General features: G+C 34.3%; 4 protein-coding genes across 15 annotated transcripts; 3 read left to right on the top strand and 1 right to left on the bottom strand.

Annotated features, from left to right (window-relative positions):
• Positions 1-2,588: 2,588 nt before the first annotated feature.
• Positions 2,589-6,984, top strand: LOC103497957 (serine/threonine-protein kinase KIPK2-like). Of its 2 annotated transcripts, none has more exons than XM_051091807.1 (3): positions 2,589-3,025; positions 3,590-5,520; positions 5,952-6,984. In XM_051091807.1, exons 2-3 carry the CDS (start codon positions 3,797-3,799, stop codon positions 6,799-6,801), a joined length of 2,574 nt encoding a protein of 857 aa, XP_050947764.1. In that variant the 5' UTR covers positions 2,589-3,025; positions 3,590-3,796; the 3' UTR covers positions 6,802-6,984. The 2 variants fall into 2 exon arrangements, with proteins under 2 accessions (XP_050947764.1, XP_008458603.3); XM_008460381.3 differs by having other exon boundaries at positions 3,503-5,520.
• Positions 6,985-7,116: 132 nt separating this feature from the next.
• On the top strand, positions 7,117-9,735 carry LOC103497959 (uncharacterized). The gene is made up of 5 exons (XM_008460382.3): positions 7,117-7,610; positions 7,800-7,935; positions 8,062-8,129; positions 8,231-8,317; positions 9,402-9,735. Exons 1-5 carry the CDS (start codon positions 7,230-7,232, stop codon positions 9,477-9,479), a joined length of 750 nt encoding a protein of 249 aa, XP_008458604.1. The 5' UTR covers positions 7,117-7,229; the 3' UTR covers positions 9,480-9,735.
• A 2,347-nt stretch (positions 9,736-12,082) lies between these two features.
• Positions 12,083-19,237, bottom strand: LOC103497960 (histone deacetylase 9). 9 transcript variants are annotated; one of them, XM_008460383.3, is made up of 15 exons: positions 19,070-19,237; positions 18,635-18,777; positions 17,717-17,829; positions 17,461-17,578; positions 17,275-17,349; positions 16,974-17,193; positions 15,250-15,313; positions 14,356-14,448; positions 14,153-14,261; positions 13,898-13,947; positions 13,722-13,812; positions 13,451-13,521; positions 13,247-13,345; positions 12,560-12,626; positions 12,083-12,453 (listed from the first exon to the last, which is right to left on the bottom strand). In XM_008460383.3, the coding sequence occupies exons 2-15, from the start codon at positions 18,669-18,671 to the stop codon at positions 12,368-12,370; spliced, it is 1,293 nt and encodes a 430-aa protein (XP_008458605.1). In that variant the 5' UTR covers positions 18,672-18,777; positions 19,070-19,237; the 3' UTR covers positions 12,083-12,367. The 9 variants fall into 9 exon arrangements, with proteins under 9 accessions (XP_008458605.1, XP_008458608.1, XP_008458606.1 ...); XM_008460386.3 differs by having other exon boundaries at positions 14,153-14,210; XM_008460384.3 differs by having other exon boundaries at positions 18,635-18,772; positions 19,070-19,232.
• Positions 19,238-19,732: 495 nt separating this feature from the next.
• LOC103497961 (uncharacterized) lies at positions 19,733-23,964 on the top strand. 3 transcript variants are annotated; one of them, XM_008460391.3, is made up of 4 exons: positions 19,789-19,880; positions 22,868-22,920; positions 23,379-23,541; positions 23,648-23,964. In XM_008460391.3, the coding sequence occupies exons 3-4, from the start codon at positions 23,380-23,382 to the stop codon at positions 23,693-23,695; spliced, it is 210 nt and encodes a 69-aa protein (XP_008458613.1). In that variant the 5' UTR covers positions 19,789-19,880; positions 22,868-22,920; position 23,379; the 3' UTR covers positions 23,696-23,964. The 3 variants fall into 3 exon arrangements, with proteins under 3 accessions (XP_008458612.1, XP_008458613.1, XP_050947758.1); XM_051091801.1 differs by lacking the exon at positions 22,868-22,920 and adding an exon at positions 20,442-21,242 and having other exon boundaries at positions 19,843-19,880; XM_008460390.3 differs by lacking the exon at positions 22,868-22,920 and having other exon boundaries at positions 19,733-19,880.
• The last annotated feature ends 1,251 nt before the right edge of the window (positions 23,965-25,215 follow it).

Raw genomic sequence — 25,215 nt, 5'->3', positions numbered from 1 at the left:
TGTGTTTCGTTATATGAAAATATTATTATCTTTAAAAAGATAATTTTCTTATACCTTTATTTATTTAAAAGAACAAACATGCCACTTAAGTTTAAGCATTGGTATTCAAAATCTAGACATTTAGTTTTAATGCTATAGAAAATCTTAAATCTCAAAGTAACTCACACTTCCAATCATCTACATATTTAAGCTCACCATACTTTTCTTTTATCTCACATTAATTTATTACCAATGTTTTTAAATTAATTACAATATCTTAGTTTGAGCTGTAATCTTATGTGTTTGAAATGTAAACTAATAATTTGAGAAAAAAAAGGTAAATACCGTAGAAGAGAAAAAATGATAAATATAAAATAGTAAAAAATATAGCACATAGTAAATACTAGTGGCAAATGGAAAATTTTGAAATAGTAAAAATTGTAGCTAACTTAGAGCTTTTAAGTGTTTATCGTAGTAAAATGTAGTTGGATTACTGTAAGAAAAGGAAAATTTTGAAATAGTATTTATTATCGTTGTTGTTCCAAATGTCTCATTTCTTTAGAATATTATAATATTTATTTTATGTGAACAACGAGAAAGCGTGTTAAAAAATGAACAATATTGAAAATGCACCTAAGTATTATCCTCCTATTTAAAACCCTTTTAATTTATACCTTAACACAGTAGCTGACGTATTTATAAAAGACTTTCTAACTAAGTACAAATAACCTTAATATTGTCCTAATTTTAACTCATATGAATATCATTTCCTATTAAATTAAAAATAAAAGATTAAATTATAAGTTTATTTCTTTTAATTTTCAAGTCCATTTCTAATACCTCAATTTTAAATTCGTGTCAAGTGAGTCAGTGACATTTTCAATTTTGTATTTATTGGATATTTTTTATTTAAGTAAATTTTTTTCGATTGAGTTAACTAGCATAACTTCGACGATAAAAAAGTTGATAAAACTTCAATGAAAACATAAATTTTAATCTGCAAACACCATATTAAAATTAGAAATTACTTTTTAAATGGTAAATTTTTACGTTCATTTAATTCCGTCAGAGGAGAGTATACATTTTTAGATATTTTAAACTTAACATTGATTGAAATTGTATTTGATACGAAGGGGTGTGTAGGTGAGAAATTATGTGGGGTGGATTTGAGTTTTATTTGGCCTAAGTTTTTAAAACTAACCTTTTTAGGGGAGCCATTTCACTCCTCTTTCTTTATCTTAAAGATTATGCAGTGGATAGAGTATTTGACTTCCAAGTCAATAATACAAATACTATAGAAGTTGAACTCCGCTTATTTTAGTTTTTTCGAACAACTTTCAACGTTTAAGGTGAATGAATGAGACTCTATTTATCTCAAAATTAATCAAGTTACGTTATAAATTTGATTTCTATAATTTGAAGAAAATTGCTCAATTTGGTAATAATTTTGTTCTGTTATTGAAAATTAAAGTTTTTTTTTTTAATTTTTTAATCATGATTTACATTTATTGAGAAGTGGAATGGTTGAATTTAAAACCAAATTTAAAAAAACAGAGATGAATTTTTTAAACTATTAACCAAAAAGAGAGAAAAAAAATAAAAAAATATAGATATAAAAGTAGATTATACAGACTTAATTTTTAAAACAAATAATCAAAAACTAAAGCTACCTTTGGTGATCATTTTACTTTTTAAAAATTAAGTCTATAAACATTACTTTCATCTCAATTTTTATTTGTTTGTTATCAACGATTCAACATTCTATCAATAGCTTAAAAAACTAAGTCAAAATTTGAAAACTAAAGAAATAGCTTAAAAAACCTATATTTATTTTTAGAATTCGACTAAGAATGTAATGACATGAAAATGAAATAGACTTAATTTCCAAAACAAAAACAAAAAACGAAACAACTACCAAACATGACCTAAAAAATTTAATCTTTAGGAAGCATTTGACAATCAATTTAAATTTGGTTAGGTGAGTCAAAAAAAATTCACCTACCATTTTCATCGTAATCAAATAGATTTACTCAATATTCATTATTCACATTAACTCACTTTTTTCACTTCCTTATTTGCACGAACTCTCCCAATTGCTTTTATTGTATAATAATTAAATATTCAAACTCTCTAAGCACCCAAATGTTTTTTATAATTTGATAAGATCATCCTAAACAATGGTTATTTATAGTAAGACTAAACTAGTCTAAGATTTTCAAAATTATATCTCATAAATTTTACATTTGAAGGCCATTGATTCAAAAGTATGGAAGCGACGTGTGTTTAGAAACAGATGTCTTTTGACTAATTTTTCTTCTAATAAATTATTTGGACGCCGAAGGCCGAAAACCACCAACCAATATCATTGCTTTTGTTGTCAATGAATTTACAATCATATTTATTTATTCAATCCCCTATTTTTTTCGAATAAAAAAGAATATTCATAAATAAATAAAATAATATCGTACAAAATTACAAAAAAGAAAAGAAAAGAAAAGAAAAGAAAAGAAAAATATAAATACGAAATCCAAAAAAGAATTTAGGGTGGACCCCACGTGGCAAGCAAAAAGCCTTCCTTTCCTTCGCCTCTTCTCTTCTCTTCTCTTTTCTTTTCTTTTCTTCTACTGTTAGAAAAACCCAAATCCGCGGATTCAACCCGCGAGTTTTCTCTCTCTTCTGCCATTTTTGGAGCTCCGAAAAGGGAATAGAAAAGCAGAGACCTGAAGTCGAGTCCTTAGTCATAGCGTTAGGCTCTTGTTTTGTAGCTTCTTTCACTTTGGTTTTGGCTTTGGCGTGGTTGTCTCTCAAATTCCTCGTGATTTCCTTTATCTACTGTTCCTTTTCCCTCTCTTTCCTCATTCACTTCCCCAACGCTAAAACCCCTTCTTCTTCTTTTTTTTCTTCCCAATCCACTCTCTCTCCCTTTCCATTTTCCAATTCCTTTCTTACCCATCTTCTAACCACTGGTTTCAGACGCTCCGATCATCTCGACCTTCAACCTCTCTACTGGGTCGTTCTTCTTTCATCGTTTCACTGGAAATTTCGGGTAATTATTTGGATTTTCCACCCTCTTTCTGAGAATCGTGGTTTTTATACATTTATTGTGTTACATGGAATTTCACAAGTTTGTTTGAGATTGTGGGATTTCTTAATGTTGCTGTTACGGGTGTTTTGTATATAAATATTTGTATCATATTGTTTGGAGGTGCTGACTGCTGATTGATGAATCCCCTTTTGGCCTTCCGTTTTGTGTTTGTTTCGAGTATTTCCTCTTGTTCATTTACATTTTTTAAGTATTAGTTTGGAAAATTTGATGGATGACATGAAGTTCACAGTTGATGTATCTTTCAAGTGTAAACCTCGAATGTGTATCCAAGGAAAGGATCACTTGTGACTCTTTCTTCAAGTCTCAGTTTATGGTCTTGGCTGGTATTAAAGTCACCGTTTCAAGAGAAATAGTAATTGGTGTTCATATACTTGTTTTGTTGGTTTCTTACAGATTTTTTTTTTCTTTTTGATGCAGTGTTTCTTCCAATTATTACGGATCCAAAGTGTGATTCCTTCATCAGGATAATCAATGGTTTACTGACATGAACTGGAATCCTGGCAGGAATTTGATGTTTCGTTTTGAAGTTCTTGGAAGATTGCTTGTGGGTTCAACTCAGCAAGTGAGTATGGTTGAAGGGAGCTTCAGAGGACGTCTGGTACAGCTTTTGATATCCGCATTTTATCTTAGAAATGATTCCTTAGAAATGGGTTAGCAGTTCTAGCCAAGGCCACATCTTCTCTTTTCCTCTCTATCGTTCTACCCTAAAAGATGACTACATTAGCCAGTACTTCTGAAATTGTTGAGTCAACAGAGGAATTTGATTCTGAGAAAGCTGGGACGAGTTACGGGCTAGATTTAGGAAAAAAGTTTTCTATAGAGGATGACATTAATCGTTTGTTTCAAGCAATTGATATCAGATCCTTACGGAGGTCAGGCCAGCAACGGGAAGTTGATAAAGATGCTTTACGAAAGAGTGCAATGAAAAGACCAGTTAGAGTAGGTCCGTCTCACATGGCAGGGATTGGAATTTCTGAGTCCGCGAGTTTAAAGCAGGCTTTGAGGGGCTTATGTATTTCCCAGGCTGCAGAAATGGCTGCTTCAAAGAGGTTAACAAGGTCTGTAGCTTCACCCAGAATCTCTGAAGCTGGAACTATCAAAAGATTGTATCGGGCTGTGGTGGTTGAGGCCAATGGATTTGGTGTGCCTGTAAATGAAAGTAAAGCAAATTTGGTAGAAATTTCCATTGTTTCAGAAAGACTTATGTCAACTTTTCAAAATAAGATGCCTGAATTGTTGCATAAAAAGGAGGCTGATATACCAAACCAAGGAGCCGAATCTTCTTCTTTCAAGAATACTGGGGTATCAGAAGAGGCGAGTGTGGATAGATTGATGTCAAAGGATTTTGTAGTTAATACAGCTACTGAGGTGACAAGTGTAGAGCCACCTGGTGAGGTGGGAAAACTTAAATCTCCTTCCTTTACTCCTTCTGTTGAGAAGGATCTGGCTGCGAACAGCATGGCCATTTCCTCAAATGAAGATTTGACAAAAAATTCAGTGCCAGAGAAGGAGAAAGGTACAGTAAGTTGTTTATCTTCTCTATCAAGCTCTGGATCTGCTGTCAGGCCGAACAAAACAGCTTTCAGTAATACACGTTTCATCAAACCTATTTTCAGGACCAAGAATTTTGTCAAGAAGAAAGCAAAACTTGAACCAAATTCCTCTCCTAGTATGTTTGATGTCTGCACAATAACGACCGACACTAATTTGGATACCATAGCAGAAAAGTCTGAGAACCAGATGCCAGAAAATGCACAACTTCATGAGATTAAAGAAGAAGATATAGGTTCTTCTGTCTCATGTAACATAACTTTAGGTGTTGAAGTAAGTGGAAATGTGGTAAACACAGAATCTAGTAGACCTGGTACATCTCTCAACTGCTTTAACAGGAATAGACCAACTATTATGGCATCTGATGAGAGATCCAGATCAAGAGAGAAAGGGATGTTCTCTCAGAGCTCTAAAAGTAGTGTTGGTGAATGTAGTAGTAGCCCAAGCATCAGTGGGGAAAGTATTCTCAGTGGATCGAGTCGTAGTGGAGTTAGGCCTCACATGTCAAGGGACTTGAAATGGGAAGCTATCCACAACCTTCAGGATCAACATAAATGCCTAGGTTCGAGAAACTTCAAGTTGCTTAGGAGACTTGGTCTTGGGGATATTGGGACTGTGTATCTCTCTGAGCTTTGTGATTCAAGCTGTCTTTTTGCTTTGAAAGTGATGGATAAGGAGTTCTTGGAAAGCAGAAAAAAAATTCTTCGAGCACAAACTGAGAGAGAGATACTGCAAATGCTCGACCATCCATTTCTCCCCACATTATATGCGTATTTTGAGACGGATAAGCACTCATGCTTGGTCATGGACTACTGTCCCGGTGGAGATCTCCATGTACTGCGTCAGAAGCAACCCTGCAAGAATTTCTCTGAGCGTGCAGTCAGGTTAGATTAAGTGCTTCAGTATGATTACACATTTGTTTTCTCACAATGATAGTATGCATTAGTTCTGCCAATCTAAATTCTAATCTCATGATTTCTGATCCTTTAGTTCATGCATATGTGAGAGTGTATGTTTCTTGTATATTGGGAAGTAGAGAATAAAAAGAATAGACAGGCTTTCACCATATGTGGATGGGTGTTAGAATAGTAAATGAACTTTGAGTTTAGATGATTAGATAGATTAAAAGCACGCTCTCATGTATTTTCTGTTTGAATGTAGTCTCAAAACATTTTGTTCGATAACGTTTTTCTCTTCTTTCCGTCATACTTAGTCTGACTCGTTGATAGAACATTGCATCTTTTGTTATCAAGCACTAAGTTTGGTTTATGTCTTTCTGATCCAACTTGGACTTTGCTGAATCTGTTATTTCTAGGTTTTATGTTGCCGAAGTTCTTCTTGCACTGGAGTACTTACACATGCTAGGAGTTGTATACCGAGACTTGAAACCTGAAAACGTCCTGGTCCGAGAAGATGGGCACATAATGCTCACGGACTTTGATTTGTCCCTTAGATGTGCTGTTAACCCAACGCTGCTTCAATCATCATCTCCAGTTGTGGAAACCTCTAAGAGGACATTGAATCCTTGTGATGAATCTAGTTGCATTGACCCTTTCTGCCTCCATCCATCCTGGCAGGTTTCATGCTTCACTCCCAAAGTTCTATCTGCTCCATACAAATCCCGGAGAACAAAAGCAGATCATCAGGCTAGTCTATTACCACAGCTTATAGTTGAACCAACTGGTGCGCGGTCGAATTCATTTGTAGGAACCCATGAGTACCTCGCTCCTGAGATTGTCAAGGGCGAAAGCCACGGGAGTCCTGTTGATTGGTGGACATATGGGATTTTCCTGTTTGAGCTACTCTACGGTAGCACTCCCTTTAAAGGTTCAGCAAACGAGGACACATTAACGAACATAGTATCCCAAACTCTCAAGTTCCCTGATTGCCCCATAGTTAGTTTTCATGCAAGAGACCTGATCAGATGCCTGCTGACAAAGGAGCCCGAAAACCGATTAGGCTCAACAAAAGGAGCTGTCGAGATTAAGCAGCACCCATTTTTCGAAGGCCTCAATTGGGCTCTGATACGTTGTGCAACACCACCCGAGCTTCCCAAGTTTTTCGATGGTGCAACTAGTGCAATGCCAGTAGATTCTGGGGAGAATACAAAGCGTAGAGATCTCGAAAACATTGAAACCGATGCAGCAATGTTTGACCTGTTTTAGCTTACACTTCTCTCAAGGGAACAAAGATGTTTTCGTTTTCTAAGCTCTCTCATCCTTGTTAGTTGTTATAGCTTATAATGTAAATGTCTACGTGAAAGGATAAGATAAACTATATGATGTAAAGCGTGATACATGAAATAGATAAATTTATAGCGTGTCTAAAGGAAAAAACTATTATCTTTTTATTCCCTCTCAAAATATAGACAAAATATATGAATTTATCATCAATCGATTCTGCTCATTGAACTGCAAAGAGGTTAAATTCATAATATCTAATTGTTGAAGAAGATCAAATCTTGCATAATTTTCTTACACAAATTAAACCAACGTAACATTATCTCGAAAAGGACCCCAGAAAAAGTTGGAGTTTGAAGAGTTAAGGGGATTCTGTAGGAACCAATAATCTGAGAATTCCATCCAAAGCAGTGATGAGGGCTTTGCATTTGCAGCTTAGAGTTGACGCAAATCTTGTAAAGCCATTTTGTCATCTCTGCTTTGCTTCATCTCTGAATGTCTCGCCATTGATTGCTTTTCGACCTATAAAATACCCCCATCTTCAGAAATTCAATCTTTCTCGAAGTTCTCGTCGAACCCATTTCTCAACGTCATTCGTAGCTTCTTCCATGGCCGATTCTTCTCTTTCCAGAAGCTCAGAAACAGAGACGAAACCTTTCTCTGTGCTTTTCGTTTGCTTAGGTAACATCTGTAGAAGCCCAGCTGCTGAAGGAGTATTCAGGAACTTGGTGACGAAGAAGGGTCTCGATTCCAAATTCACTATCGATTCTGCTGGTACCATTGGTTATCATGAGGTAATTGCATCTGTTTTCAATTGGAATTTGCTCAACAGAATCTCTCGTTGCTTTTTTCTTGTTGTAGATTTGATTAAAACGTTCCGTCCTTGGTTTCTTCCGCAATTAAACAACCTCTATAGTTTCTTAGGAGCAAGAACTGTTTCTTTATGGTTTTAACTTCTAAGTGATTTTGATTACTTTTTTAAGGGTAATGAGGCCGATCCAAGAATGAGGGCAGCCTCCAGACGACGTGGGATAGCCATAACATCCATCTCGAGGCCAATCCAGCCATCTGATTTTGTGAATTTTGATCTTATTCTTGCTATGGACAAGCAAAACAGAGGTAGGAGTAGTATTATGGGGAAAAATTTGTATGCTGGTGCTATGTACTACAATAATCCCACCATCCCAGATTAGCTTGAACTTTGTTAATATTTCGTTTTCTGGGTCTTCATTGTTGTTTCTATAGAGGATATTTTGGGGGCTTTTGAACGGTGGTGCACAAAGAATGGCCTTCCTCCCGATTCACATAAAAAGGTCAGTACAAGATCTTCAATGAGACGTGTTTGTGTTTCCGTATGGTTTTCCATTATTTTCATCGTGTGATCTTCATAAAGATGCTGGTGCCATAATGTCAGGTCAAGTTAATGTGCTCGTATTGTAAAAAGCATGACGAAACCGAAGTACCGGACCCTTATTACGGTGGGCAGCAAGGTTTTGAGAAGGTAATTCAACAAGACTTTAAAATATGTTTATTCTGGATACGAAGTGTATGTTCAGGAATGATTTCGAAAGACAATTTTACAGATTCAAATACAATTTTCATACCTTCGAAATTAATTTTGACTTATTTGAACCATGTTTCGAGGTACTTTTGGACATGACAACTAATTTTGACCTTTACAAAATCACTCCCTAACATGATGGGACTGTGGGCTGAAAACAAAATAGGAAATTATCTCTTTGATTGGGATTCTGATTCTTTATACGTTTTGAGTAACACTCTCTATGCTACAATTGCTGGAGAAATGTAGTTGCAACGCACCTGCAATCTGTGATTTATCTCTGTTCAGTCGTATCATATGACTGCCCTTCCCAAGTGAATAATGGAAAATTGCTGAAAGGACGAAAAACTTTCTAGACATGAACTCTTTAAAAACGTGTTCCCCCACCTTTTTAAGTGTGAAATTATCATTTTACCCTGATGTAATCAAAACATCAAATACAAAAAATTTGGTCATATCTCTCTTGATATAACTTCATTGTTGTTAGATGACTGCTTGTTTTGGTGTTCTTTTCAATCAGGCTCTTTTTTGTTTTGTTTTTTAGCATGGTTGAAAAGAACCTAAAAATGCTTGCTAAAACGAGTGGTCATTTAACGAAAGTGAAGTTGTATCGAGAGAGATGTGATCAAATTTATGGTGTTTGATGTTATTAGTAATAATACAAGTGTAAAATGATGATTTCACTCCTCCAAAAGGGGAAAAAAGTTTTTTAAAAAAGGATCATCTGTATAGAAGTTCTTGGATTTTAGGTCATTTTGAGGAATTTTCCATGAATAATGTAGTGGGTTCTATCTGAATATTACAATACCTTCCCCCTTCTTCCACATTTAGTGTGACTGTAATTCTCATTAAAAGATCAATTCTATGAATGCCAAGTTTCATTGCTTGAATGCTAAAGATCTTTTCATTGTTCATCAAGTTTGTAGTCTAATTTCTTTACCACTTAAAAATCTACCTCTTATTTGCTTCTTCAATGCCCATTACTTTGTTCCTTCTGATGAAACAATGCAATGTGTCAATTTAGGTTCTGGACTTGCTTGAAGATGCCTGTGAATCACTGTTGGAAAGCATCTTAGCAGAGAACAAACACATTTCAGATTAATGATTTTTGCAAAATAATGCAAATTATTCAATTAAAGCAATGGTGATCCATACGTGGAATGGATTTCTAGTCAGTTTGCTGTTCATTCTTACCGAAGAATATTTGTCTTACTCGAGCAAGTTGATTTGAAGTTGAATGTATCAATGCAGCCTTTATATTTCAAGTTAAATGGTATGTATCTGCTCATTATTGTTTCTATTGTACTACAATAGTAGTTTTATCATGCCATTTGAATAAAATTCAAAGTGTTCTCAAACTTTGTTCGAATGTTCAGTTATCCAAAGAGTACTTGAGACATTGAGTTGGTTATTATAGTTAGCGATCATTACAAGTTGTAGGTTATAATAGTTTATTATAGTTAATTGTAGTTTATACTACGTGAGCTATAATAGTACACTTCACCCAATCGAAGTTAGGACCCAAATGTCTCCTTAGAGTCCAGAAAACACCAAATCTTGTCCTTTTTCGTATCTAATGTCATGTTTGGAAGTGGTTATGAAATAATTAAAACCACTCTAAAACATGTTCTTAAACACTCAAACCTAATTTTAATTATATAAAAATCACATTTAAAAATCTAAAATTTTACTTGAGTGATTAAAGACACCGCTAAGCAATCTTAAACACGAAAAAATTAATTTTAAGAATTTCAAAACCATTTCTAGGCATTCACTTCGTAGCAAACAATTTCACGTAAATCTATATACCCTTTTCTTTTCTCGTTTAGTACTCAATACAGAAGTGTTCTGTTTCAAAGTTGCTATAAACATAGACCACCTGTTGGTCTCATGAAATCTTTTTTTTCTTTGAGAATCTCACGAATTTGAGGTTTGAATTTGAAATGAGACAGAAAAAAAAGTTGCTAAGGTTCTCCACAAAACATTTATAAAATTATGCCTAGCTTTCAGTAGGCAGAGAACTTTACTTTTTTGAAAACGTGATTCCACGTTTCTGAATCTCCAAAGTCAAATTTGGTAAAAGTAAAAGCAAAGAGGTAAATTATACAGTTCATCATATAAAAGCTGCAAATAAAATAGTAGAGTAGAGATATTTTTTTTGTCCCATCGGCCAACAATATTCCTTTTGTTTAAAACAATGTCCTTTCACCACCATTGTTGAGCATCCAGTTCAAAAGATCTTCCCTCCCTCCTTGTTATCCAAAACCGCAAGAATTCTTTCTATTTTCAGAATTTTAAAAGAATCCTTCATTTGATAGCACAATGTAATGAAATTTGTGAATTGTGTTTGGGAGTAGTGGTGCAAATGGTTCGGTTACTGTGCAAAATCAGAGCTGAATTGGATTACTAAGGAACTGAACCGGCTGTATTCTTTAGACTAAATTTTGTTGTATTGTTAGTTATCTTAAATCATCGATTGATTCAAAAGTTTAAACTAATGGACGAAGGTAAATATGGAAGAAAAACATTCACAAGGATTTGAATTTAGGAATCAATTGCTCTACGATCTTCTTAAATCATCGATCGACTAAAAAGTTTAAGTTGATCGATGAAAATAAATTTAATTTAATATAGAAGTGCATGTGATCTCACCACTTCAACATTTTTTTGTCTTATTTTGCTTAATAGTGGATGAGTTGGGCTGTGAGCATTGGGGCAAAATGGGTGGTGAGTGCACAATGACCGGAAAGGAGAGAGGAGAGATCAATATTTCAACAAAAAAAATACTACAGCTAACTTGTCCAAATTCGATATTTTGATATAGAGGATGTTTGATTAAGTTATTTTTTTAAAAGTTGAGTTGGGTTGATAATTATTATAAGAGAACAGTTAGGAAAGTTAATGCAAATACCGGTTTGAGATTTTTTACCTACCTAACTCAATTACACCATATGGTAAGTAATATTTTTTACACCATATGGTAAGTAATATTTTTTACCTACCTAACTCAATTACATGTGGACTGCCAAACGTTGCCAAACCTTTCCATAAATTTTCAATCTATCCACTATTGGTAGGTATTATTTCTAGTTTAGTCTTAGAAAAACCCAAAATCAACAAAAAAAAAAAAATTAATTTAACCTACCAAACGTTGCAACCATCGAACCAAACCGATTTTAACCCAAACCGACATCAATTTTGATTAGAGCATTCTTTTCTTTCTGATTTCTCGGTTTTCATTTGCACCCCTAGAGGTTGTTTTCTTTTCCAAAAGTAGTGGGAGAGAAGAAAAGTAAAAAGCCAGTAGACCCAAGTCTTATCCAACAAATTTTGATCTTATTGTAACCAAAGTTTCATTAAAATGGATGAACCAAACCATAACATACAGACAAATGAAGTTTTCATTAGTCCATAGACTTATATTCATGTATATACATATTACACACATTGGCTCGGTTGGTTTAACTTCCATTTGCTTTCTTTCCTTAATAAAGAAGAAATTTGTAATGTTGTGCCTTCTGTCTTAATTAGGAAAGGCATTTTCAACTTTTTCCCTATTCAGAAAAAGGATAGGAAAAAAAAAAAACGAAGAATAAGAAACACTAACAAACAGACTTAACTTTCAGATCGATCCAACATAACGAAACTAATACCAACGAAGCGACACGAGTTAGCATTAGAACCTAACTAGCAAGATCATCAATGTTTGATTGTCCAGCAAACAAGTATGTTCTTTCTTTAGCCACACAACGTAATGTTCTAAACATAACTCACCTTCAGAAAGCTCAAAAATCTAAGCCAAGAACTTCCTTAAGTTGTGTCTAAATTGTTCAATCTATCCGTTTTTCTTAAAATGGAAGACCAAAATGTCGTTCACTACTCTACCCTGTTTTCTTTCAACTACAGACATAATAGACAAGTCAACCTATTTACACATATTCGTTCTACTGAAGTCAGTCATCTATTCTTTAAAACAATTGAGAATGAACATCATGCATCATCCATATCGTGATCGTTATCATTATCTCCTTCATAGTATTCATCGTCGCGTTGGATTTGCTTATCTTGGGTGTGCCCTGAAATGGCAGAATTTAAATTCAATTAAGGAAAGAAAAAAAAGGAACAAATAAGCTCTAATCAGAGAAGAAAAGCGACTGCGACTGTTGTTCTAGTGACACTCACGGTTCATGCGCTCGTCAGGATTCTGCCCATCTTCGTCAAAATCAGGAATGTAGAAATCAGGAGGAACCTGCATAAGATAAAGGCTCTCAATCTCCAATAGCATATGTTCAAGCATAAGGTCTACGTATCAAGGCTTAAATCTTGTAAAATAACTTGGCTTATTTATACACAATATACAGGTACGTAATGGAGACTCAAAAACTACCTTTTCACATAATCTTCCTGTCACCCAACCAATGTGTTTACTACCCTATTTCTAATCATCCAAAATCCATTTTGATGGTACGGAAATCATAAAACTTATTACAGATATTTTTAGGATTGATTTTGAATAATAATAAAGAAAAAAGACGATTCTAACTATTTCAAAATCACTCCCAAACATATTCAGTGTAAGATCAAACTATTTAAACACTTGTGATTATACTATACACTTTAACTTCTGGGGTCTATCATCTCCCTACCTAATCTTGCAAAAGAAACAAACAGGATGCAACGGTGAACTCAAAAAATTGGAGGCAAATAAAGGTAACCAGCCAAAAAGGCTAATAATGACAATGATTAGCTATAATTTTCACCACAAGGATATATCAAACGACCTGTATTTGGAATCAATCACAGTCAATTTAGTCTCAAAGATAAAAGAACCTGGGTTGACTAGACATACAACTTCAGCCACAAACCCACCTCTTGCATTTGTACACCTGGAGCATGTTGGATGAAACGGAGATTTTCCAAAACTTGTGTTTTGATCGTGCTAAGGTAAGATTTCGTATTTAAATTTTCCTGCCAGGAAAATTACAAGAACAAGGGGTTCAAGTGATGGAGATCCAAGTAATGCTGAGAATTGGTAAGAAAACCGTATTATGTAAATTTGGAGAAAATACCAACCATATGCCCATTTGGAATTCTTAGCAAGTGGTCAGGAGAAAAATATTTGATATACTCGTTATCTGGAATTTCTGCAATAAAGTATTGATTTTCAACATACATTCATAATTCTCATATCGAGAGAACAAGCACAGAGCACAGCTTACACATTATAAATCATAAAGAGGTTCCTATTTTTATAATTCATAATTCAATGATACTTACGAAAGGAAAACAGACATGGAAAAAGAATTATGAAGGATGGAGGAAAATACTATTTCACTTTTTATACCATTAGGCAGCTCTGTATCCAGAAGAACACCCGTTTCAACAGTCCAACATCTAGCTACATTCTCTTTGGTATAACCTCCACCGCCAGTAACCTATAGGAACGAAAAAGTTCTATGAATATCTTGCTATAGTTATATACAACTAAATACAGAATTTTGACCCTCCAAAAAAGCATACCAATAATGGCAAATTGAATTTCTTGACAAATCTAACACATTCAGCATGTCCTGTAGGAAGAATAAAGAGCTTAATGTTACTTCAAACATTGGGCTTCTAGATAACTAGAAAAATAAATATCAGAGTTTCAAACTAACAAAAAGGCAAAAGAAATGTGGCTTTCCTTCTTTCTTTTCTTCCCCTCACTTGGGAAGGGAGGGTCCAAAGCATTAATTACAATGAAAAAAAGTGCATTAATTACAATGAAATACACACCATCAATAGAGAGATTAAAGCAGCCTAAGCGATCTCCAGCCAATGAATCAGCTCCACACTGGAGAACAATAACACCTGGTCGATACATTTCAACAACCTTGGAGATAATCTATATGAACAAAATTCACAGTAAACGCACCATAATCAATAGAAATAGCAGCAAAGACATAAAGCTCAATTCCAAAGATTTTTATTGAACTTACAGTCCTGAAAAGTCTGGTGAAGCTACCATCATCTATTCCATCCTTCAGTGGGACATTAATGGCATAAAACTTGCCTTCTCTTTCTCCTATTTCCTTCAAAACACTAATATCTATGAGTATTATCCAGCTTCCAAATTATAAAAATATTAACAGAACAATAGGTTCACGTTTAGAAGGTTTTCAGAACAGAAAATTCTAGCCCCCCCCCCCCCCCCCCCCCCCCCCTTTTTTTTTTTTTTGGGGGGGGGGGGGGGTAGAAATTGAAGAACAACACGAGGAGGTGGTAAAATAAATAAGAAAATGGCGCACTAACCAAGAAGAGCAAGAAAAATTGATGATAGACCCAACATAGAACAAATGGAGGTAATACAAAATTGATGACAGACTCATCATAGAATGAGAATATTTGATATGAGCTGGAGTAATCCCAAACAACATAAAGTGCTGCCTCCAAAAGGAAAACCTCGAAATGATACCTATAATCTTAATCCCTCCAAAAGCCACCAACCAAACAATAAATCTTAAGCTTTTTGAAATGATAACCACAGTAAGAAGGCAGTGTAACAATTGAAAAATGACTATCATAGCAAGTGAAGATGTGTGTGACGAAGGTCAAAGGGCACCAAAAAAAGAAAAAACAAATCCACCTAGGTAGGTAAAAGAAGAACAGTAAAGTCATGCGCAGACTTTCAGTCGAGGCTCTTCTAAAGTGAAAGAGCACAACAATATTTATTCTGAAAGAGATAGCAAAGTAAAGGACACATCAGAGGAATGTTGGCAGCAAACAAGTGAGACAGAGCAAAGAGAGCCACATGTCAACTAATGAGTACTTTCTAATATTTCCACTGCAAGCCTAACGAGTACCAAAGAGATGAGAAAATATAGAATGATCACCTTAACATCACCGGTTCCAGGGAAAAACAAGTCCCCATACTTGTGAAAACTAACGGTCATCACCCTGTCATGGAGGATTGTGAACATTAAGAATTAGAAGAGAGTGCTACAACGTCATGAATATAGACATATATTAACTAACACCTCATGTAATTCAGATGAATTACACAATTTTTACTAACTTCAAATCCTTTCAGCTCAACAGTGAAATGTTGATAATTAGGGATAGCAGACCTATGTACTACTGTTAAAAGCGGTAAAGAAAATAGACACCGAGTTACGTGGAAACCTGAATACCGGAAGATAAACCGCGATCTGACTTTCTTATTAATTTCTCATATTAACAAAAGATACAAAGGAGGAATAAATAGACAACAAGCTTATGAAAATAACGGAAAGAAAATTAGGGTAAATCCTTCCATGGGACAAGCCCACTAATTCTAACAACTACAAAACTTGCGAGTTTGCAGTTATCCCTTAAAATATAGCATCTTTCCAGTTTAAGCAGCAGCCATTTCTAGATCCATAGAGTGGTAAGAGAGCAACAAGCAGTGAAACTGTAGATTGACATAATATCGTGACAGTTCGTGCTACTTTTTTCAGTGTAAAAGTTCTAGATAATAACTGTCTAAGCAACTATCATAGGTTGACCTAGTAGTCAAAAAAGAGACATAGTCTCAATAACTAACTAAAAAGTTATGGATTCAATCTATGATGGCCACCTACCTAGGGATTAATTTCCTACGAGTTTCTTTGAAACCAAAATATTATAAGGTCAGGTGGGTTGTCCCATGAGATTAGTTGAGACACGTGTAAGTTGGCCTGAACACTCACGGATATCAAAAAGAAAAAATTGTTTAAGCATTCTATTCTTTAGCCTCTAACATTAAACAACAAACACAAATGACAAGACACAGGTAGGATGCCACTAGAGTTCTATTCAAGAAAGGATTGCCCGAAAAGATCAAAAGAATATTATGATAAATCTACAATGTTTGGAGGCTTGGAACACTCTTTCTTTACAATTTATATAAGAAACGAACTTTCATCACAAATGGAGAAAAAACAATGGGAGTAACAATGGGAGCATGATATTCTCTCCGATCCAAGCTGATGGGGATTACAGAAAATAGATTCAATTAACTTTAGAGTAAAAAAGAAGAATAATTATAGAAACAATTTGAAGTACACCAGCTGGAACTATCAAACCATGCAAGGTCCCACAGAAAATTTTGTGGGATTTCTAACATCTTTGTGAAGCTTTAATATCAGGAATTTTTTTAATTACATCATTTGCAACTACTAGATGAGAAAAGTCCCCCTTTGTGTATTAGATTCATTCTATAAATATACACGGTTCTTTTAAAAATAAGAAACAATAACAAACAAATTGTGTGTAAGCAGTCCACAACAACTTTAGAAATATGAATTTACAAGCAAAAGCTAAGGTCTATGTAGTTAATAACAACCTTAGCTTCTAACATATTTTCTTTTCTCAATCACTCAATATAAAAGTTTTCCTGCTTCAAAGTGAAAAGTCATTGTGGAACTAGAAAGTCCAGGAGAAGTTGTACCTGTCAGTGAAATAAAATGCTAAGGTCTATGTAGTTAATAACAACCTTAGCTTCTAACATATTTTCTTTTCTCAATCACTCAATATAAAAGTTTTCCTGCTTCAAAGTGAAAAGTCATTGTGGAACTAGAAAGTCCAGGTGAAGTTGTACCTGTCAGTGAAATAAAATGCTTCCTCTACCCCATCACCATGATGCACATCTATGTCAATATATAAAACACGAGAATGATATTTTAGAAGTTCTAATATCCCCAAAACTAGGTCATTGATGTAGCAAAACCCCGAAGCCTCGCACTTTTTAGCATGATGTAAGCCACCTGCCCAATTTATTGCAATATCACATAGTTGATGATTTAGTCTGCGTGCAGCATCTGCAAAGAGTGTGTAAGTAATGAGTCGAGAAGGATTTAATATCCTCGGCATGAATTTCAAGCATCCATTATCAAATTTACCTATTGTTCCACCAGCGTATATTTGGCAGAATTCAAACAAGTTCTCAAAGACAGGGCAATCCTCTCCAAGATTATCTGATATAAAGTGAAATAGTGAATATTTGTCAAATTTATCTCAATTTCTATGTCTACAGACACCAAGGAACTGCTGAGATATGATGAAAGAGGTCAAAAGAAAAATCATACATTTAGATAGCTCATTAGCAAACAAGTGTTGAGTATCTGGATTTATTCGGTGCAGAAATTCTACATAATCAGCTGAATGGAACTGAGCAAGTTCCACAGGATATGCTTTGTGGGGACGCTGCATTATACATCAAAACAAAAACATGTATAGCCACACCATGCTGGTAGGACAAAAAACAAGAAAAAACAACAGTAAACCTACAAGCAGATGTTAATAGTTTCACTGAAAGACAGATTCAAAAAGAAAGAGACTAACATAAATTTCCATCTTCTTGTGAAGCTCATACGAGAGAACAAGATGATGAGTCATACAAAGCCGATGTGGCTTCATTGGATGATTTGGACCAAAGTAAACACTTCCCACGTCCCCTGCAAAACCATATTTTATGCAAGACTAAAGTTTAACTGACTTCCTTATCTCAAATAGTAACTAAGATATAGATTTCCAAATGGTCTGTAATTGAAAATCAAGATAAATGCAGGACACAGAACTTTGACGAAGCTTTAAATTACCTCCACCCCCTTAAACTAAAATAAATAAATAATAACTATAGTTTGCTAATTTTGCAAATCTTACCTTGTGTTTTGACGATTGTTTCATATGTTCAGGGAGTTGTGTAATTCTTAATCCATGACCACCTAAAATTTTATTTTTAATTTGAATTTAAATTGAATTATACATGACTCTACTTTTACAAGTACAAACTCCAACAAAAGTAAAAAGAACATATAAATGGAATTGGTTTGTGATTTACAGAACATAAGACTATTTGAAACCATTTCTAAGAAATAGAAGTGTGGCCTAGAAAAAAGGTGAATCATGTCATTAATTCCATAAATATACAATGTCTTAATAGGCATCAGGATATGTTCAGTGCAGAGATAAACCATAGTTGAATACAATCAAGAAATAATGCACAAATCAATGGTTCTTTTAATGAGCTAATTCCTACTCTAGTTGTATGGTTTGCAAAATAAGATTAAATCGAAATGAACAGATGTAAAAGGAAGAAGAAAACAGAAATTTAAATACAAACACAACACCTGTATTTCATGAAATTTCTCATAATTTTAGAGAAAGGTGTTCCAAGCTGAATCGAGAAAAACTTGAGCTTTAGATTAATAGTAAGTCAAATGAATAGCTGTAGAATGCAAACAGAAAACTAAATAATACCATCATAAAAGTATGAAATCCTATCCTTGGAGCGCATTTTAGCTGGAAGCCACAGAAAGGTGTCACAAGCTACTGGCGTTTACGCTCCACCATTGTCCTAGCTTCGAAGTAATTAATTGGAGGATACAGCTGAACCAACTGAACTGCATGACAATTTTAGTGTATCGATTAGCAGTTTTACCAATTAATCAGTAAACGGATAAAACTAAGAATAAACCCCCCCGAAAACACTCATCGCATGAAAGCTAATCATTTCATGAGCATCCATGTGACTAACAAAAACATCGTTGACGAATCAAAGCATACATAGATTAAAAAAAAAAAAAGAACGAAGCTGTGAAGGAAAGAATCAAAAAGTTGAAACTCGAATTCGAATTGACGGATGAGGATTCTCAGAATCTTAGTTCTGAAAATGAAACTGGAGAAGAAGCAAACCTGGTGCGAAATCGGTGGCCGGAAAGGAAGAATTGAGGAGAACTTTTGGCGGAATCTTGCGATGCTGCTAACAGTGTTTCCCAACTTGTCGTTCACGGCCTCCGCATCCCGCGGTTTTTCATTTGGTGTGGGTAATTCTGATTATTTTCTTTTTCGAGAAAATTAAACCTTTTATCGTTAAACCCAAATATTAATTTCTTTTAGAAACCAACAAAATTTACGTTATGTTTACATTCCATTTTTTTTAATGCATAAAGACAAGTGAGGTGCATATCCATACGCTAATCTACACTCTTTTTCTTAAATTTTAACTTCTTAAAACGATATTTTTATAAAAATAATAAAATAAAATAAAATATTTATCGACTATAATAAAATTTTAAATTTTATCTATATAAAAATTTTAAATTTGTTATTTTGACAATTACTTTTTTTATATTATTTTGTTAAATCATCAAATTGGTATAATAACAAATTAAATTACAAAGAGATTTGTGGATTTTTTCATCCATTTTAAAAATGGTAATAAAATTCTATTTCTTATTGGTGTGTTTAACACATTCTTAAAAATTTTAAATTATAAAACTTCTTTTTAAATATAATCTAAAATTAAAAACTTTGATTGCTAGCTCTAATAAAACTCTAAAGTAATATATTTTTTGACCATTTTCCTTGAATCTATGAATTTTAAAAGTTGATTAAAGAAAAAACCGTCTAAAATTGTAGTTTTAACCCAAAAAGAAGTATTCGCCAAATCCTCGTCTATCTGCTGCATCTCTCGAAGCAACGATTTGCCGCTCTCTTTCCTCACGTGAGTTTAGCTCCATTCTCTGGTTTCTTCGTTAGTTCTGGGATAAGATTTCATGAACGCCTTGATAATTTGATCTGTCATTCGGTTTTTAATTGTTCTTGTTTTCGGTTTTCCGTCACTATCTGGTTAATTATCTGTTTCGCCATGATTTTTATTTGTGATTTATCTTTGCACTTGAAATGATTGATCCCCTTTATTTATTTTATGTTGCTGTGGTGTGTTAATTTCCGATTAGTGTTTTTAGGGCATCGATTTTTGTATGTTTCTGTTTACCTATTGATTGAAACACGGAATTGGGTTCATTATACCACTGGTCAGTGGAAATTTTTCGAGGGAGAAATAGAAGTTACTAGATTTTAATTTATTTCCATTGTGAACTTGGTTTATGTAAATTGAAAGAAATTAGAGATTCTTATTTATAGTTATATTTTTCTTTTGTTATTGTAGTATTCAACTGGCCACTCACTGCTTGTACAAAAAACAATCATTCTAGTAAAAAGAAAATGGTATCAGAGTCACATTTTTAGGTCTTAATACGGTAGCACCCCTTGCTCTTCCCAGATTCGTCGCAGCCCAGTCGTTTCCACCCAGCTCCTTGAAGCTCATCCATTTCTGTAGTCTTTGCTGTAGAAGGATCCACCAAGCTTATCGTCTGATCTTTAGTTTCCTCCAAGCTTAGATCCTTTCTCGGCGTCCGATCTCTGCGGTGGACACTGTGTCCTGCTCACTCATTTGTGCCATCTGGATCCTTTTGTCCAAATCCGATGTCCAACTCGTCCTTTCCTGAGGAAGGAACCACCACAGTCCAACTCGCCCTTGCCTGAGGAAGAAACCAAATAAAACATTAGCCTTAATTTTTTCCAATGATAACAGACAATTATTTTATTGATTAATACGATTCAGTTACAATGTTCAGTACAAGAATAAATAATAGATGCAATATTTAGAGGCTACTCACATCATCTATCACCGGACAATACTAAAGATGACTTAGAAGAGAGCTGAAGTCCATGTCCTAGAGTACCCTTGATATAACAAAGAACTCGAAGAACTGCAGTAAAATGTACTGTTTGTGGATCAAAATATGCAATGTCTGGACAAGTCACAGTCAGATAAATAAGGCTACCAACAAGTTGACTGTACAGACTGGCATCTTCTAGAGGAACACTATCGAACAAAGTCAAATGAACAATGGGATCGGTTGATGTTGGTGTCGTGGCAGAATCGGTGATGCCTGAGCAAGCCAAAAGATCAGAGACATTTTGCTTGGGACAACAAGTAACCTTCAAGGCATGTTGATACCTCATGTTCAAGAAAGTAATTAAGTGATCCTAAGTCTTTCATCTCAAAGTGTTTCCCAAGGTAATGTTGTAAATCAGATATAGTCTTAAGGATCATTGGCAATAATAGAAATCATATCATCAACATATAGTAGAAACAAAATTATACTGTGGGGTGTTTTGTGTGTGAAGAGAGTTGTTCATGTGGTCTTAGACTAAAACCCAAGTTGGTTAATGGTAGAACTGAAGGTTGCAATCCAAGTTCACGAAGCTTGTTTTAGACCATAATGCGCGACGAAGAAGACAAACCTTTTGGACTGGGGGAGAAGTAGTTGGAGATGGTTTCATATAAACTAAACTTCCTCAGTGGAGGTCCCATTGAGAAATACGTTGTTGACATCCATCGAAAGAGGGGCCACTGTTTGGCAGCAACTACTGCTAAGAGAACCTGAACATATATCATTCGAGCCAAAGGAGCAAAAGTCTCTCTATAATCAATGTCATATTTTTTAGAATATCCTTTTGCTATAAGTCGTACTTTATATCACTCACTAGAGCCATCAGAATGTTTCTTTATCTTATAAATCCACCTGCAACCAATGGATCTTTTATCAGGGTTAAATCAACATAGTCTCATGTGTGTGTCTTTTCTAAAGCCTGGAGTTTCTCATTCATTGGTTCCTGCCATAGAGGGTTAGTACTTGCCTCGTGATAAGAGGTGTGTTCAATCAAGGAAACCACAATGAAAAACAGTGATAATTGGGAATAAAGATTTTGTGCTTGTTTTTTAGATTTGTCAAATTTGGTGGATCAGATATATATATAAGTTTTTGTTTGGTGATAAAGACAAATATCGTTCTTAGAACTTATTTTATGGTTACTCAAGTAAACAACCGATGCACTTAGATGTTTCTGGCACGTGGGGTAGGTGCCAAAATGCTCTAATAAGCTATTGAGAGGTTTATCCCTGACTTGCCTCTATGGAAGACTCTAACTTTTGGCCTTGAGATTTATGCTTTAGTTGAAACATAAGAGGTTTATGCTTTGGTGAAAACGCAAGAAGCTTTAAATCTTACACCTTTGTAATGATTAGAAGAATAAAGGTTTGCTTCATTCTAAAAAATTATAAAGGTTTTGAGTTTTGAAATTTTGAACTACTACTACTTTTACTATTTTGACAAAGTTTATAGTATATAAATAAATCCTATTAATGTTTAGAATTTTTGTTTAAGTGGAAATTAACGGAGTGAATTTTGTATACTTTTATATGACTATTATAATTAACAGTACTTGGACATACCAATTACCAAATTTGCCTTTGTGAAATTTTATGTAATACTCTAGTTATTTTTTTTTAAAAAAGGAAACAAGCCTCCCCATTAATATAATGAAATGAAATTAATGTTCAAAGTACAAGATTATTATACAAAGAGCTTGAATCTCTAAGGGACGAAGAATCTGGAAACCAAATACATGGACTAACAATGTTTGTTATGTTTTTTCTTCTCTTTATTTGTTATAAATAGAAGGTGTGGGTTGAGAGAAAGAGTAGGAAGGGTAATGTGGGATTTCCATATTGGAAGTATTGGGAGAGAGTAGCCTTCTCGAAAGGCCATGTTATATTGTAGTTTCGCCGTTGATATTGCAATATATATCCATATTTTAGTGTTCTTTGTGTGTTTTTTGATTTTTGAGTCTTCTTGTTAGGTGGCATCTTCAACACTTTCTTAATAAAGTTTGGAGCTTCGCCTCTTCTATAGGTTTGGCCTCAAGATTACCTTTACCCTTTTAGACATTGTGGCTTAATGTTGGGCATGTTGGAAATGACACAGGAGAGAATTGTGGGGCTTAATCTTGCCATTTTCTCTGTTTTAATATCTGCTGTTGTGTCATGAATGCTTGATATTGGTAAAAGTTTCAAGTGCCATTCTGTTTGAGTGTCGAGTCTCACATAGAATGATTCTCTCAGTGTTCTCTTCATTTGTGTGGATTAGTCTATGTTTCAACAGTTGGAAATGAAGACTCGTGTATTGTCTTTGCTTTGGAGGGTTTTTTTTCCTTTTTTGGTTTGGGGGTGTATAAAGGAAAATTTTTCCTGAACATCTCAAAAGCATATTTTTGTTTACATATGGGATGGTTTGGGAGCTGAAAAGATGTGGGATAGTAGATTTTACAGAATTGGAGTTCCACTAATTCTCTTCCTTGAATTATAATGTAGAATGGCAGAAGTGGAACAACCTTTTAGACCCCGCGAGAAACTTGTTGAGAAGCAAAAATATTTCCAAAGCATCCACAAGCACACTTATCTTAAAGGGCCAATGGATAAAATCACCTCCGTTGCCATTCCAATTGCTCTTGCAGCTTCGTCACTTTATCTCATCGTAAGTGTACCTCTCTCCATTGCAGTTGAAGTTTTCCTTGCCAGTTTCAGATACTGCTAAATGACTTGACCGACTGTGTTGATCTTGGTCATGTCTTTTTGAACAGGGACGAGGAATTTACAACATGTCCCACGGAATTGGAAAGAAAGAATGAGGTCACTGTCTTGGCAACTAAATTCAAACACTGTTATGCTTCTAGACTCGTGAATTTTGATCTTGAAGGAATATTTGTTTAATAAATGATAAGTTCCATATTCGACTAGTAGAATACTGGATATGATGCTCTGCTTTCTACTTTGTTTCTCGATATTCAGCTCTCCTTTCATGAAATTGTGACTTAGAGGATGTGAATTGGGATAATGGTGTATCTATTAGAATCGTTGAGCGACATCCAATATTGTTATGACTTGGTTTTACCTTCAACATTTTGATCAACATTTTCATATGTTCTGATGGTTTTATTATATGCAGAAGATTTGATGAAATATAACTTAGAATGAATGTTAAGCTGTGCAGGTGATATTGAGGAAATTTTTTAAGTGAATTTATCACTTCAAATGGACAACTAATAATTGTATTAGTTTGAACTCCAAAGTTTTGTAATAATGTTCTAGGTTTCATGAATTGCTTAACCTTTTGAACTTCAAGAATCCTTTTATTGAATTTAAACGTTGAACTTTCATAATTCAATTGGATTCATTTTTGCGTAAAAATAGTCATTGAATGGTTTTTGAGTAGTTTGTTTAAAAAGAATTTTAAATATGACAATTGTGCTTATAACACTTCAGTGTGTTTAATATGCCCTCAAAGACAAAAAAAAAAAAAAAAAACATTTTGTTAATTTTCGTTACTTCAGGGTGTCCTTATATGAATACCTTTATTATAAATAACGAATAATTATCTTTATTTTATCCATTTAAGGTTGAGGAACGTGCCCTTATATAGATAAATATATCTGCCATCGAGATATCATTTATCATACATGTTGTTACACGGATCAATTTACAAAAGTAGAAAGATAAAGAAGGGCTGACAAGACAAGACCCTTGTCTCGCATCTTATTTTCTTTTTGGAAAAGTAAAAGATTACGATAAGATTTGTGTGGGACAAGACCTCCACTTATCCTTATTTCTCGTAATCTAAAAAGATGCTTAAACAGAAAAAGCAAAAGATATGTCTGCCAATGTTTTTAAGCCTCTTTTGGTAATTTCTTCTTTAAGGTAACGTGTGACTTTGTGATTCTCTGGAATAGGATGCATTTAGGGACTTACTTTCCGCTTCTCCGCAGTCAATTGTCCAAACATTCTATCTCGTTGATTATGTTGGTTGCGGTAAGAATTCCTGTCCGGAAACAATCCTCGCTAACTATGGGTCACGCCGCTTCAGTCACCTGTCATCTCTATCACCCAAATTTACTTATTTATTTATTTTTTACATAGTTTACACTCAAATAAAAACGAGATACTGGAATTATAGTAATTAGATTCCTATTAATATTTTTGAAAATTACAAATATAGTGAAATCTAAAAAAAAAAAAAAATTTATTAGCGGAGAAGTCTAATACTCTAAGAACCTGTAAAAAATTGACGTATGATAGACTTTACAAAATGTTAATTTTCTACTGGCCTAATTAGATAGATAGAAAATGGGTATTTCTATGGGCTTTCTACACA

Source organism: Cucumis melo, chromosome 11 (genome assembly GCF_025177605.1).
Source record: "Cucumis melo cultivar AY chromosome 11, USDA_Cmelo_AY_1.0, whole genome shotgun sequence".
NCBI lineage: Eukaryota > Viridiplantae > Streptophyta > Magnoliopsida > Cucurbitales > Cucurbitaceae > Cucumis > Cucumis melo.
The sequence above is the reverse complement of the archived record's forward strand: the minus strand, read 5'-3'. Positions and strand labels throughout refer to the sequence as shown.

Excerpts from the sequence above, each read along its gene's own strand:
- LOC103497961 (XM_008460390.3), top strand. The coding sequence starts at position 23,380 with ATGGCAGAAGTGGAACAACCTTTTAGACCCCGCGAGAAACTTGTTGAG. Across the intron at positions 23,542-23,647 it reads CTTCGTCACTTTATCTCATC|GGACGAGGAATTTACAACAT; the intron begins GTAAGTGTACCT and ends CTTTTTGAACAG.
- LOC103497959 (XM_008460382.3), top strand. The coding sequence starts at position 7,230 with ATGAGGGCTTTGCATTTGCAGCTTAGAGTTGACGCAAATCTTGTAAAG. Across the intron at positions 7,936-8,061 it reads TATGGACAAGCAAAACAGAG|AGGATATTTTGGGGGCTTTT; the intron begins GTAGGAGTAGTA and ends TTGTTTCTATAG. Across the intron at positions 8,130-8,230 it reads CTCCCGATTCACATAAAAAG|GTCAAGTTAATGTGCTCGTA; the intron begins GTCAGTACAAGA and ends CCATAATGTCAG.
- LOC103497957 (XM_051091807.1), top strand. The coding sequence starts at position 3,797 with ATGACTACATTAGCCAGTACTTCTGAAATTGTTGAGTCAACAGAGGAA. Across the intron at positions 5,521-5,951 it reads TTCTCTGAGCGTGCAGTCAG|GTTTTATGTTGCCGAAGTTC; the intron begins GTTAGATTAAGT and ends TGTTATTTCTAG.
- LOC103497960 (XM_008460383.3), bottom strand. The coding sequence starts at position 18,671 with ATGCGCTCCAAGGATAGGATTTCATACTTTTATGATG. Across the intron at positions 17,579-17,716 it reads ACAAGAAGATGGAAATTTAT|CGTCCCCACAAAGCATATCC; the intron begins GTTAGTCTCTTT and ends TGTATAATGCAG. Across the intron at positions 13,522-13,721 it reads GGATACAGAGCTGCCTAATG|AAATTCCAGATAACGAGTAT; the intron begins GTATAAAAAGTG and ends ACTTTATTGCAG.